The sequence below is a fragment of the Coloeus monedula genome (genome assembly GCF_965178545.1).
Source record: "Coloeus monedula genome assembly, chromosome: 1".
Lineage (NCBI taxonomy): Eukaryota > Metazoa > Chordata > Aves > Passeriformes > Corvidae > Coloeus > Coloeus monedula.
This window is the reverse complement of record NC_138781.1, coordinates 53,883,355-53,897,734: the sequence shown is the minus strand read 5'-3', so window position 1 is coordinate 53,897,734 and position 14,380 is coordinate 53,883,355. Positions and strand designations below refer to the sequence as shown.

The 14,380-nt window shown below is 41.2% G+C and overlaps 1 protein-coding gene across 2 annotated transcripts in view; it reads right to left on the bottom strand.

Moving 5' to 3' along the window:
• Positions 1 to 14,380, bottom strand: part of GLI3 (GLI family zinc finger 3) — a gene marked incomplete at both ends in the record, with an annotated part of 187,785 nt that overhangs the window by 27,596 nt on the left and 145,809 nt on the right. The window contains 3 exons of one of the 2 annotated variants that reach the window (XM_082276657.1): positions 8,813 to 8,953; positions 10,278 to 10,394; positions 11,826 to 12,042. In XM_082276657.1, the coding sequence (XP_082132783.1) occupies positions 8,813 to 8,953; positions 10,278 to 10,394; positions 11,826 to 12,042 (475 nt within the window). The remainder of the gene's footprint in view (positions 1 to 8,812; positions 8,954 to 10,277; positions 10,395 to 11,825; positions 12,043 to 14,380) is intronic. The other variant, XM_082276656.1, reaches the window with a different exon arrangement.

The window sequence follows — 14,380 nt, the reverse complement described above, 5'->3', positions numbered from 1 at the left end:
TCATCTTGAAATAAGATGCTCCAGACTGATAACAAGAATAATCCTCTCTTGATCAAAAAAAAAATCTGCATTTTACCAATTAAAGCTGCTGCCAGAAGCCAAACGGAGCAGCACTGAGACTCCACTGTAGTTTATCTCTGCTAAACACAAGGAGGGATACAGTTGGAGCTTTGTTTCATTTTCAGCTTGACTATTTTATCTCACGAAGAACTGCGGCATCTCAGCCCTGTGATACACATAAGAATGGTATATGCAGACCTCATACCTACAATGCAAGCCACCAGAGGACCCACTCCTGACAAAACCACCACCCATTCATTTTACAGATTAGGTACTCGACACCTTGAAGAAAAGTCACGCTCACACTAAAGTTTAAGCAAGGGAAAACGCTAGATTTGTTTCCCCATGATAAAAGGCTCATCAGCTTTTCTTTTTTCTTTTTCTTTCTATTAAGAGGTTACACAAACAATAGAGACTGCAAAAATGAATCCATGCAGCCCAGCCCTCTCAAACCCAAATGCAGAAACTTCACTCATGCCTGTATTTAACTTGCCTGTCTCTGCCTCCATTTGCACATGCTGATCTGCCACTTCTGTCTCAGAAAAAACACTTCCACATGCAGCTGAGCCAGCACTCACAGATTTCTATTCTTCCGAGGATTGGTTTACTATGAGTAGATTTTTAGGTAGAATATGGGTGACAAAAGCAGTGCAGAGACATACCACACCAAACACATAAGACAGATCTTCCACTGGCTCACCCTAATAACACAAGCTATGTAACATCAAATCACTTAACAACAGCAAGGCATGAAAAAACTGCACAGAAAGAACAGCTCTTCCCAGGTCAGTCTGCTTTGTCCTGGTCCTTTGGTCAGGACTGAAAGGTACCTGAAGTCCATGCACAAGCCCAGCCCCCCTTGCAGCTCTGAGGCACCAAAATAAAGGCAGGCAGGGACTTCCCTTTTCTCTCTTCTCCATGATGTGCCAACAAGACTCAGGAGCTGAAGAATCAACTCAGTTTGCAGCTTTACTCTTGCCTATGTGTTTGTCATTCAGTCAGCATGGGCTCCCCTGGGACTAGGCTGGCAGCTTTTTATTCTACATTTCTCCCCAAAACTGGAAGTCACCTATAAAATATCAGTAACTTGGAAGAGTTCACCACCTGAACTCTCAGGCATGCTTACTCTCAAGTAAGTATGTATATCCACAAACTACTTGAATAGTGCTGTGTGATTAAAAGCACGGACCAAAGTCAAACCCTGCACAGCCCTTTCCACCCAAGTGCCCACTTATTATGGGTGGAGTGGGTAGAGTAACTTCCCAGGGCACAGGGGGAGCACTGCTTGTCTCTACCTACAATAGTGAAAAACAAGTGTTATTTAAAGGACATGTCATAGTTTAGCAACCCCTTTCAGGGATACCAATTCAAAGACAATGACTTTGGTAACTCATACGAACAGAAGCCGTAGCATCAGCAGACTAACAACAAGTTTTCCTAATGCTGTGAAAGAAATGCTAATTACAGAGGAATTAAAATAAAAAAATTATTACATTTCTCTCTCTAAATCCCCTCTTAATACTTCACAGATTAGGGTGGATTTATTTTGTTGTAAACCTTTCTCTATCAAAAAAGAAATCCCCACATTATTTTTTCCCCCTTCTCCTCTGTGATTCATCAAAAGCCAGACTCTAGGCAGGGAGACTGCTGATGCACTTGTGTAGTGGAGTGCTTAAGAGGACCTGAGCCAAAGCACAGCTGGCCTTTGGGTCAAGCCCAGAGTGAGTATGATCTCTTCACAAGGCAGCACTGATGACTTTTAACACTGCTGGGAGGCAAAGGGCATCACGGTGACTGACGCAGAACAAGGATGTGCTGAGAAGCACAAGCAGGGGCTGTGCCAGAGCCTGGGGGCTCCTGAAGAGCAGTGAGGTCTGTCTGTGGTTACTTAACCTTAAAACCCAACAGCACTTACATGGATACCTTTGATAGGGGTTAAAGACTTGCTTAATTTAAACAAGCCTGTGTTAGGTACCCAGACAGAAACCAAGAGAGAATGAACATGCTCTCAAGGGCACAGATCTGCTTACCAGCTTTGCTATGCCATCTAATAAATTGCTGGCCTATGAACAATTCAACGATTCTGGCACAGTTCAAAAGGATGGGTTCAGCAGCTTATAATCCAGCACAGTAAGGCGGTGTCTTAATTAGAACTCAGCCTTTAAACAGGTAATGAGGAAGAGATTTCAAAATCTAAAAACTTCTGTACAGATGTTTCTTATGATTATTTGCTATAAGCTCTTCTTCCTTTCTCTTCGTCTTCTTCCTTTCCCTTGTAGTACCCCCATAGCTACAAAGATCAAATACATTGCGGAGATGGACAAACAGAAAAAAGCCTTCCCATGGCACTTGCTTGCCACTGAAACAACTCCCTGCCTTCTCCAAGTTGTCCCAAGCCTTGGGCTTGTCTCACTTTAAGAACTGATTTCTTTTGTCCACAGCACTGCTTCTCCAAGTATGAGCTAGGGTCCAGATGCAAGTGAGTAAAAAATAAACCAAGGTGAAACAGAATAAAACCTCCAACAAAACCCCCTTTGCTGCTGTACATAAAACATTCTCCTTTTGTCAGGAAAAAAATTATTACTATAATGGATTTCATGTTCTTATCTAGTCCTTACTCTTTGCAATTTAAAGGAAACATTCCTGAACCTTTCAGGGCAGTAGCTGTCACTGCCATGCACAATGAGCCTGTGAATGGGCTGAGGCTTCTCTGTGTTACTGTGCTAGAGCCAAATAAACTATAATGAAAATGCACTGAAAACTGCCTCTGCAAAGAAGAATTAAAAACTAAGTAAATCCCTGAACATATTTCGAAAAGCATGCAAACTGGGATGTGTGATTACACCTCTTTGGGATTGTAAGGGACTTGCTTCACAAAGCTGGGATTTCATCTGCACCACAACCAGTTTTCAAGCACACCTGCAGGACCTAGAGAAAAGAAACCACTAATGCATGAAGGATAATCTACTTGTTGGGCCTGATGTGAGCAAATGCCTCCACAGCGCAGATGCCTACTCACAACTGCACCCAGCACCTGCTTGGCTTTGGCAGCTTGGGGCTCCTTGCTTACAGGGCAGTTTCCCCTCTTGCAAGTGGTGGGCAATGTGCAACTCTCAGGGTCACTAACAGGTCTGCTGCACTGTAGCTGACACTCAGGGGAACTGCTTTAATCTGGCTTATCCTCCTATTGCAGTTGGATCTCTGTTTAGAGAACAGTGGTGAAGCTCTCTCCAGTCCTTACCTATGGCTCTCCTGCAGGAGAGGAGCTGAGGAAGAAGCCAAAGGCTAAAGACACCACAGAAGCAGAGGAAATGAGACTTTCAAATCTATTGACTTTAAGTGTCCTTATTTCTGGGCATCCAAAATCAGCCACTGTAAAGAGGACTAATCCTTCAGAGTGCTGTGTTCCCCACCTCCTGATGATCTTAAGTGTTTTGAGCTGCACAGGATTGATTAAGGTGTGGCAGCACTTCACAGATGCTGTAAAACCTGAGCAGAGGCTGGCTGTGGGCACAGTTTGGGGTTTATGTAAGTCTCCACAGATGGCTGGCCAAATTCTGTCGGTCAGGGTTGAGTCCACCCTTTTCTGTAGGAACAGAGAGCAAGAACATTAAGAAACTCCAGTCTCAGAATTACAGAAATTATGGTTCTTTTGGGTACCCTCAGTGCACTGCAATGCCTTGGGCACACGTGGGTACCTGAAAAACAAAAACAGCTGCCCTCTGGTGCAAGAAGGGAGCCGCAAGGAGTAGTACAATCCCCAGGGATTGCCAGGGGAGTGCTCCAGTCACCACGGCTTTGCAAACAGGCAGGAAGACCTCAGCAAATGGAATCCTGAATGTAAGCCATTGCTGTCAGTTTAGGGCTTTTTGATCTTGTCTAATCAAATGTAACAACAATGAGAGAATTTTACTGCTGTACAATTAAGGAGAAAACACTAATAAAAAAATAGCTCTACAGTTCTTCAAGCATGTTTTTGAATAAAAAATAATTATCATCAAGGCTACGCAGCAAGGGGGATGAGAAATAGGCAGCGCTGCGTTTTTCTGATTGCCATTGTATTAATATTTAACAATAAATTCAGTCATTTCCTTGAAGGATAATTTTCTTAAACAAACGTTTATCTTTAGCATCTAACCCTTTTGCAATATTTTATTCTTAAACTGATTTCTGGGGGAAAAAAAAGGACAAACTGCAACAAAAAGCAGATTTATAAATATATACAATATCTTATTAGCTTCTAGGCGCTCGCATATTTAAAACAAACTTGAGCTCAGCTAAGCCCAATTATAATATCTCGCTGGGCAGAGAAATTAATTAAAACGCTGAATGATAAAGACCCCAGCAGCAAACTGAGGCTTTAAAATAAATAAGATCTTTTTTTAATTTTTTGAGGAGAAGAAAAAAGGGAAAGAAAGAAACCTATAATACACATTTCAAACAGTAATGTAACCAGCCTTTTCAAGAGTGCGATGCACTGTAAATAAGACTACCTGGCTGGTGAATGCAGTGGCAGCTCTAACGTGGCTTGCCAACTTTGTGTCTTGCTAATGTGCAACACACGCACCCCTTTTGCATCAACTTCAAATAACCCTGGGATCTCAGCAGTGCAGCTCAGCGACAACCAGAACAAGGGCAGAACTTGTCAGGATTTAAGAGCTTTCAGCAAAACCCTTCAATTGCAGCCAGTACCCTATTCCATAGAAGGATATCAATTATAGATAGTGACTTGCTTTAGCAGTGCAGTCAGTACTGTCAGACGCTAGATAGACAACCATGAAGAATCATGAATCTTTCTATTAACTGTAAGAGAGGAGGTGGGGGGGAGAGGAAGGATGGATAGGTGTTATAAATAAGGCAGAGCGTCAGATGGTTTAACACCTTGCCTTTTGGTGTATGCATCATGAAAATTTAACCATGCTGAATTCTAAGTGGCACATATCACTTGAAAATAAGAGCACCCGTGCCAAAATCATTTCAGTCATCCCTTCTGGGTGGGTCAATAATGATTGTCTAAGTAGCTTTTCACTTATTTATTCATAGCAGCTCAGGTTCTGTTCATAAATTCAGTCAGAAAACATTGGGGCCTAAGAACGCTTTCACTGGCAGCCACATTTTACACTAATAACTGCAGGACTTTGCTACAGAAATGCAGAAAAATAACATCAAATGCTGACTATTGTGCACGACATTGAAATTTCTGCTCTAAAGCTATATCACATATTTAGACACAGATTTTGTTTGCATTTACCACTTCATACATGCTATGTAACACATCACTTTGTAACGCTGATTCACCTACAGTTGATTTTGAAGTAAATCACATCTCATAATTCCCCAAAAGATGACAAAGCTATCCTTATGTGACAGAAAGAGCAGAATATACACAAACTCATACTTACCTTTTTCAAAACACATGCATATGTGCTTGTATACACACCCTATTCATAGGGGAGTAATGAAATCTATACCATGAACTGTGTGCACCATGTGTTGTGGAAAAGTTTTTTGAAGCTCTGCTCAATCTGGCATGACTAGAACTCACATAGAGTTACCTAGCCCTTGAGGAAACAAACCAAACATCTAGAAACACTTCCATCTCTTAACACTGCAGTTCCTCTAAAATTTCAGTGCATTGGGAAGCAAGGCTTGGATAACAGGCTGTCCTGTGCCATTGGACAAGATGGCGGATGTTATCTGGATAAGTCTTGCTAGGGCAATTCAAGCCTTTACTGCCTTTATCTATGCCAGTTGCCCCTGTATTGGTGATTACTACCCCACAGCAGAATCAACAAAACAGGATGGTTATCTATACTTTTGACATCCTGTCCAGCACCTTACTTCCAAACCTTCAAGCTCTTCAAGCTTAGCTGGAGCAGCTCAGGCTCTGCCGAGTCAGCCAGTGGGTTGGGGATCACCAGGTGAGCAGCAGCACGTGCAGCCAGGAGAGGCATGGTGGCAGAACTCTGCTGCCAGATCTGAAGGTTAACAGCATGAACCTATCTCTAGTCCTACCTGCACATGAGAAGGCTCAGGTAGCTCCAGACAGCACGAACAGCCCGATGTATGTGGCCCCGCAGCTGCAGGGTGCACCTTGTGACCTTGTGCCCATGTCAGGTGCATCCCTTCTCCCGTTTGAGCAGTGTCTGGCACCGGCAGGCTCCAGGCTTGGTGAGGCCTCCAGCTGGTACCACAGTCTCAGTGCTGCTGAGCCAAGCGTGGGCACGGGCCCTGAGACACACCCTGCCTGTGCCTGGTTCAGGCATACACATGCACATGCCACACACTCAGCACTCAGAACTGTGCTGACACCGATTTAAGCGCAGCTACAGCAATTTGTATATACTTGGATTTGTCCACAGTATTTGGATAGGAGGCATACATGAGCCACACCACTTTTTCCACTGAGATTTTCAAGGACCTAATGCTCAGGGATGGAGCCCTTTCTGCCAGAGTGACACACCTAGGCAAAACCAGGACTGCCCTCCTGTGAAGCCCTGCCAAGACCAGACCTCATTTCCCTAGCTGCTGCAGATGTACATCAGAGGGCTGAGGCAATCAAGGGCAGAAAAAATGTGCAAAAGGCAGACTGGGGTGAGCGGGCAGGCTTTCAAACCGAGTTAGATGTCTAAAGGCCTTTGCAATTCTGGGCAGAAATAACTTGCTCAAGTCCCCACAGCAGGGCTCTGCCAGAGCAGCAAAAGAAATCACAAACCATGGCCCCATTGCTGAATCCCGCTGACTCTTACAGCATGATTTGTGCTACTTAAATGTGATGGTTGCCATGATGAATTTATTGTCTTCTGGGTATGGAGTCAAGTCTTGTACCTTGTAATCCTAAACACCATCATAACACACCTGAATCCTGCCAAAAAGAACTCCCTGTGTCATAGAAAAACTTCTTATATTCCTTTTCTATGTCTAGAGAAACCTGTTTCAGATGTTGCCATTGTTCAGAAGCATAAGAAATACACTTTTTTCAGTCTTGCTGTTGACCATTACAATGCAGGCGGATTTGCTATAAAAATCCCACCAAAACCAACAAATTAATTTAAAAAAACTCCAGAACAACTGAACTACCACCCTATCAATATAATTCACTTTAAAATACCAAAAGCGAGCTATTAGCTAACATGCTCAGTGGATTTCCATTAAATTTTACACCTGAAACATCAAAAAATCCTTTTTCTTTTTTTCATTGCCAAGGGTACCTTTATTCGGAATTTCTCTTTTATTACATATATTTCTGTGTCTATTATTTATCATAATCACTGGGATGATTTCTGAATACTGAAGGGTTTGCCAGGCATCATAAAGCTTCAGCCTTACAATTAACTAGCAGATATAAAGACTATGGAGAGCCCCAGATGATGTCAACTGTCTGTTTGCACAGAATCAATTCAAAGACCAACATTTGATCTTTTAATTTAAATGTGTCAAACCACTTGCAGCAGCCATTTGTAAGGCATTTCTTCCCAAAAAGGACCAAAACAGTTTCTCCACACATTTCATTTTGGCCTATTAAAATGCTAGGGAATTAGGTGTGCAATTATGTCTCCAAAGAATTCTTGGAAAAACGTCCTATTTCGGACATTATTTTACTTTTTGATAGTCTTTCATTTATCATTATTGTTGTTACTGCTGCTGCTACTACCTAATAATAACAAGAACCTGAAAATACATCTTGATGAGTAACTGCAACACTAAGAGGTTCTCACACTCCAGCAAGTGAAAGCTGACATTGCTTTACCGAAGCCAGCTTTGCAGGATCAGTTTACCACTTTGCATAGTGTTTGGAAATGTATGGTGGGTTTGGTTTTATTTATTTTGGGTGAAAAAGTAGATTTTTCAACTAGCTATTTCAGTAGTACTCTCCACATTTTGCAATAGATTTTGCATCATGTCCAGTAAAATATGAAACAGTTTTCTAAACTAAATACAATTCTGTCACACTGCTCATTTGCTGAAGATATTCCTCTCAACTCTGTACTAGGAATTCAGGTTTTTTTCCAAAGTATTCAATATGTTCTATGATGACAGTAAACAAGAGAGATGCTGCTAGTAAAGGAGGTTAGAATTGTGGGGGGATTGCACTTGTCAGGTTGTATTCTGAATTTTGATCGCTCACTTTCTATCTTACAACACTACCGAACAGTACAAATTGTTTATTTCAGAGAGGTGGCAGAGAGGAATAAAAAACAAGGGAGATAAAATTAATATTTGGTGTAGCACAGAAAAGATTATACGGTTTCTTTTGCTAAAAGGACTGAAGTAACTCAGTTCCCATATATTTAGCCAAATAATCCCTTTCAGTTTACACACAACAGTAAATTGATAGCAAAACCTCCCTTAGGGAAGGGAAAAAATTCCCCTCACCCATTTCTACTGTTACAGCCCCTTTGGGGAGAAAAAATCAAACTTGGCTAAAGGTTAATAATCATTCATGTCCAGCTTACTATTACTCAATAACTATCAAAGTCTCTAACTCAAAATAGCGTTTGCTGGCTTACAGGATCAGAGCCATTACAATCTCTGTTGAAGACTTTATTGAATTTTACACTAAGCTTTAGCTGACTGAACAGGTCAAGCACTGTGGCTTCGAGTTTCTTTATTCTCAGAAACTCATAAACCCCTCTCCAGTTTGCAGCTCTGTTAGCTAAGAAACTTGACTCAGCACAGGGTCAGAGAACCTGACCCCCATGAAAAAGGTCAGGTAGTTTTAAAACCTAGTTCCTGAATACCATTAACTTACATGCACTAGCTGTTCCTGCGTGTCAAACTCCCGGGAACAGCCTTCCCAGTGGCAGTTTGTCTCATAGACCACTTCAGGCTCCTGTTTGCTTTCATCTTTGTCCCCTTCCTCTTTTACCAGGGTCATTCCTTCTGGCTGTTCCTGGAGAGAGGAAAAAAAACAGGGATGAGAAGAAGAGAGAGGAAATTCTGAAACCAAGGAGGAAGAAAAGTGAATTATTTCAGCATTAAAAGAAAGATGATGGGGGTGTGTGTGTGTGGAGGAGGCGGGGGAGGGAGGATTATTTTACTCTCACTTCACTATGCTACTCCATTCTACAAAATACAGAAGCCCAAAACAGGCCTGATAAGCCAGAAGCCATTTACAAACTATATATGCAAAATAAGTTTTTCTTTCCCAGAAGTACTCAATGCAGAGAATGTCTAAAAAAAATTCCCTTTACATTTAAATTAAAAATAAATCATAATGGCCTGTCTTTCCTCATACTTTATTTAAACAGCTTGTTATTTGTGCACCTGGCTTTCATGATTCAGCGGCACCACTAATGTGAAAGGCACTATTCAATATAGTTGAATTAATTGGAATTTGATTTTAGTACTAGGGTTGGACAGAAATTGGATCACCAGTAATCCAGTGTGTTTCCATTGTTAAAACAGTAACAGGTTTGCATGCTAAAAGCTTTCCAAGAGCAGACTAGTAACTTTCAAGCTACTTGTTAGTCTGCTCTTTTCCATAACATGTGCAGGAAAGGAATGAGCGGGGGAAGAAAGTATTTAATTTTGGGGTTAAATTTCCCACCTCCAGTTCATCAGAGTGCCTCATTCTCCCCAGCTTGTTATTTGCTGAGGGTAAGAGTCAGATGTTAGTGTAAACATTTGGTTCAGATTATGCACTCCTGCTATTTTTCCATTTCAAACCTGTTGAAGGATTTAGGCAGACCTCTGCTTTGTTTTCATGGATTCACTCACAAGACTGAGGCTCTGACTCTCATCTCCCCTGAGTCACTGTAAATCATGAGTCCCTCTACTAAAACCAGTGGCATTAACTGGCATAGAAAGTACAGCAAATGAGACTGGAGCCTGACACTGAGGCCTCAGTGCAGTACAGTGCTAAGACCCAGCAAAAGTCAAGGCAGCCTTAAGTACTTTTGCTGAAGAGAAGACATGTCCTTAATAAAGACCTGAATGTCTCTTGTTCTCTTTTCCATGGCAAACAGAGGGTTGAGCATGCTCTGACTGGTCAGAGGTACCTCTCCATCAGCCTCCTTCCTCTCTGCCCTCATCCTGTCACTGACCCTGCACCCCAGGAGCTGTTCCCATTTAGCCCTGGCTACCACAAGCCGAGGCTGCCTGTGTGCTCAGTACACAAAGTACAAGGAGCCTGAAAACATGTGTGCCACAGGCAAGGTTCATTTTCACTCCAACAGCAAGAGGGAAGGCTCATGACTGGAACCTGGCTGCCATACCTGCATGCTTCCTGCTCCTGGGCTGGGGAGGTCCTCGTCAGGCTTTATCTTGGAGCGCTTGTTGTGCATGGGATCTCCTGTGCTGCTCACTGCAGATTCGCTTGTGGGTTTATTCTGCTGCAGGCAGGTGGGGGTTTTTTTCCCCCCCAGAAGAAGACAAAATTAGACGGTGATAAATAAGTGGCTCCAAACAAAAATATGCAGCACCTGCTCAGCAACTTCATATGGAGAAGCTGCACTGTTAATTATATTGGATATACAATTACATTGTTCTTCAATTATACAGCATTAACTCATGGAAGAGCTGCATTGCTCAACCTTGTAGCGGAGCAGGGAGGGAGTGGGAAGGGGAGCATTTGATGAAATTGCTTGCTACAAACCAATGCTGGTTTTGTCAGAGTGATGAGAGGTAGGAAGAACTTGATTTTCCACTTAATGACAACTTTGGAAAGGCAAAATCACAGCATGCTCAAATAAACACAAGAGAAACATTTCTTTTTTCACACTTGAAGGAAAGGTTTTGCATTTAATATCTGCACACAAGATATCAGCTCCTTCACTATGTTTCCCATTATAATGGGTGGATAGGAAGAAAAACTGAACACTAGTGTGAGACTCAGCCAAAAAATCCTAGATGAAGTCCTGGATTCTCACAATTTAATAGCAAAATAGCTGACATAAACAGGCCAGAATCTTGTTTGTCTCCTGTGCTCGACTGAACACCATTATCTACACCTGCAAATGGATCTTGTAGGAATCCAGAGATCTTTTAGAGATATCTGAACTTGCAGGGACCCCACAAAGAAATCAATATGTTTTCTACAGCAGTATGTTCTTCCTCTACATTTGTAAAAGCTAGCCAGGAGATAAACAGCTTCCAGACAGATAAATAACCTATTCTAGGTCATCTAGAAACAAACAGAACTAGTTAATAACAGGCAAATCACACACCGTGATAAACTCCACATTAGGGGCCTGATTCACTGCTGCTCATCCCCAGCTTTTGAGAATACGCCTCACTGAAATGATTAATTCAAACTCAGTAAGTATAATTTTGCACGAATCAGAGAAAAAAACCTTCAAACCTCTTCACTATCTTTGAGTTACTCTCTTGCTCACAGAATTACTCGCTTCAAGTTACTCACAGCTGTACAGGGAGGGCAGAATGTGACCCTGCGTATCCTACGGTTAGCCTAATTTGAAGGTGAAGCTGCTAATCTTTAAAACATTGGGGTTCTGATGTGTTTTTCCCTGTTTCTTACTCCCCACCTCTACTAAATTCCTGTGTAAGATCGAGGAGAGGCATTTTGGAAGGAGAAGCTGCTGCAGCACACTGGAATATTTATGAGGACTAAAAAGCACACTACCAATCAGGAACTGCACCAACACTCCTGTGATTCATAATGAAGTGACTGCAAATGCTAGAGCTACAAGAAAACTGTTATCGAAGGGTCTCAGTGACAGCGGTGATTAATTGCCATTGAGACAATGCCATTTATTTAATTTTTAAATTAATGGGGTGTAAAGGTTTCTTTTGTTGCCTCTCACCTGTGTGGACTCAGAAGGTCCAGAGCTGACCTGGACAGGGTTCAGGACACTGGGGATGCCAGGGATAGGTCTCTGGGTAGGAAAAGTTGGAGCAGGATGGATGAGTGGAGGGCTGTGTCCAAAGGCTGAACCTAGGGTTTGCTGACGACTTATAATTTGCTGATGCATTTGCTGGAGGGATACTGGTGTAGGAGGGTATGTGAAACTCAGAGCAGGGCTGAATTTGGGAGAAAAAGGAGGGAAGAGGGAGGAAAAAGATGAGGATCATTTCAGTAAGGAACCATACAGATTAAACCTTTAAATATATTTCATATCTTTAAACCACTTGAAGCCAGACTTTCCCCTCCCGTTCATATCCTTCTTCATGCCCCAAAGGATGATAAATCCTGATTTTAAATCCAGAGTTGCCCTGGATTTACTAGTGAATAGAAAAATGATACCATAACAAAACGTAACATTTTTTCCTAACCTCTACCAGGAAACCACAGAAAGCTGACTGAAATAAAATTCAGAAAAACTGAAATAAAAGGCAGACAGTTCAATAACAGCTATTTATTGCAATAACAAACTTTATATAAAGAAAAAGAATGGGTGCCTACATTCTTTATAGTACTTTTATTGATAATGCAGTTCCCTTATGTTCTTGTGTATGAAGCAGTTCCTTTAATCTTGGCTCATGCTACGCTCTTTCATATGTCTCTAGATCTTATTACAAGAGGAGAGAAAATCAATTGGTTAAATGTGTTCTGAACACCATGCTTGTCATATCACTCATTTGTTTGCAAAGATGGAAAGCTCAGTTCATCCAGAATGTCACCTAAAGAATTTCCATCAGTGCCGTTTGGTTACAGAAACTGATGGATTAACCTTTCCCCTCTGAAATTGGTGATCAATGACTTCCAATGTAGAAATATTCCAATGGGAGAGCACTTCTCCTTCTTCCAGTTAAACAACACTAAACGTCTATTAAGCCCATTATACATGTTAATACCCGTCATCACTTCATTACTTCACCGTATTTCCCAGACCACAGTGACTTAGGAGGAAATTACAGTGCCATCTAAGGACCTATTTTGTGGCTAGTGCAAAAGCATTCTTTGTGTCACACTTGAGAAATAAATGGTGTGGAACTAAATCTTCACGCACAGGAATAAGAAATCCTCCTGTAAATATTTGCCAACAACTTCCAATAATAAAGGGAAAAAAAAAAAAAAAGAAAAAGAATATTCATTGATTAAAAAAAAAATACACTGAACTACCAGACTTCAAAAGAGCCATAGGAATTTAAAACATTTGGTCTTAAAAGAGAGGGGTGCAGGCATTATACCTTCCAGAGTCAAGGCTTCTTCTAATGTCAAATTTATCCAAATTAACAGTCTGGAGCCTTAATTGCTGTTGCTGTTAAGTGCATTAACTGAAAATACTGTGATACAAAGAGCCAAAATAATTTCAACCATTTAAAGTAATAATTCTACAAAAATTCTGTGTTCTTTAATATGACTGTACATTTTGTCCGTTTGACTACAACCCATAAAAAGACAGCTTCAATGTGATTACATTACTATTATTCCTGGTGAGAACTCTGCATTACAATAGTTTGCCCATTTAGGACAGAATATCATTAAGAATACCCTGGGAGAATTTTACTGGTCTTTGAGGAACTCTCTTTTCATTCTGCATTGTATTATTTCTAATAAAGGGAGGCAGAAACATAGTGAAAACAGTAATTGTTCACAGCAAGAGTTAGGGAGAAATCAGTAATAATATTCAGTTATTGAAGCTCTATAGTCCCTGCTAGTGTTCCTGTAAGCAACCATGAATGATTACAGCATGACTTAGCTAAGGTAGCCACTATGGATGATTAATAGGACATTAATCAAAAGATGCATATCAGGCTCAGAATTTGTTCACAAGCTTTCTTCTAATAGCTGATTTCATGTTCACTGAGCTCTATGCCAGTTTGTTCAATTTATTCTTCAGTGTACAAGCCATTCATCAAAGAACATAATGATTTAACACCCCTTTTCCTTTTTAGTGAACAAACATTACTAAGTGTAACTACTCTGGTCTGCTCATTAAAAAACACACAATTACACTGCCATATATGAGGCTGAAAAAAAAGCCTCCTTACTATACCCTGGTGCTTTTTGCTTCCACACATACACCATGAGTTCACCTCATACACTTCAGACACTAGACAGCACCATCCTGGAAGATGCTGTCAAATTCACCAAGATCAACAAACAAAACACAAACAGTTTGAGTGAGGTGTTATATTTCTCTGTGAGCGGTTAAAGCCTAGGACACTTTCACTCTTCAGATGAGTCAGTTTAAAAGGAAAAAATAAGTGGTCTGATTTCATTGGCAGTTACAAGCACATAGCAGCCTTCGAAATACAGGTTGGGTTTTGGGGGGGTTTTTTACTTTTTTTCCATTTGACTATGCACAACAATACCTAGCTTCACAAGTCCAGGTTCAAAATTCTGGTAATGTTGTTTAGATCCTACATGGCAAAAAGACAATTGTATGACTCAAGCAGTGCAGTGCTTAAATAT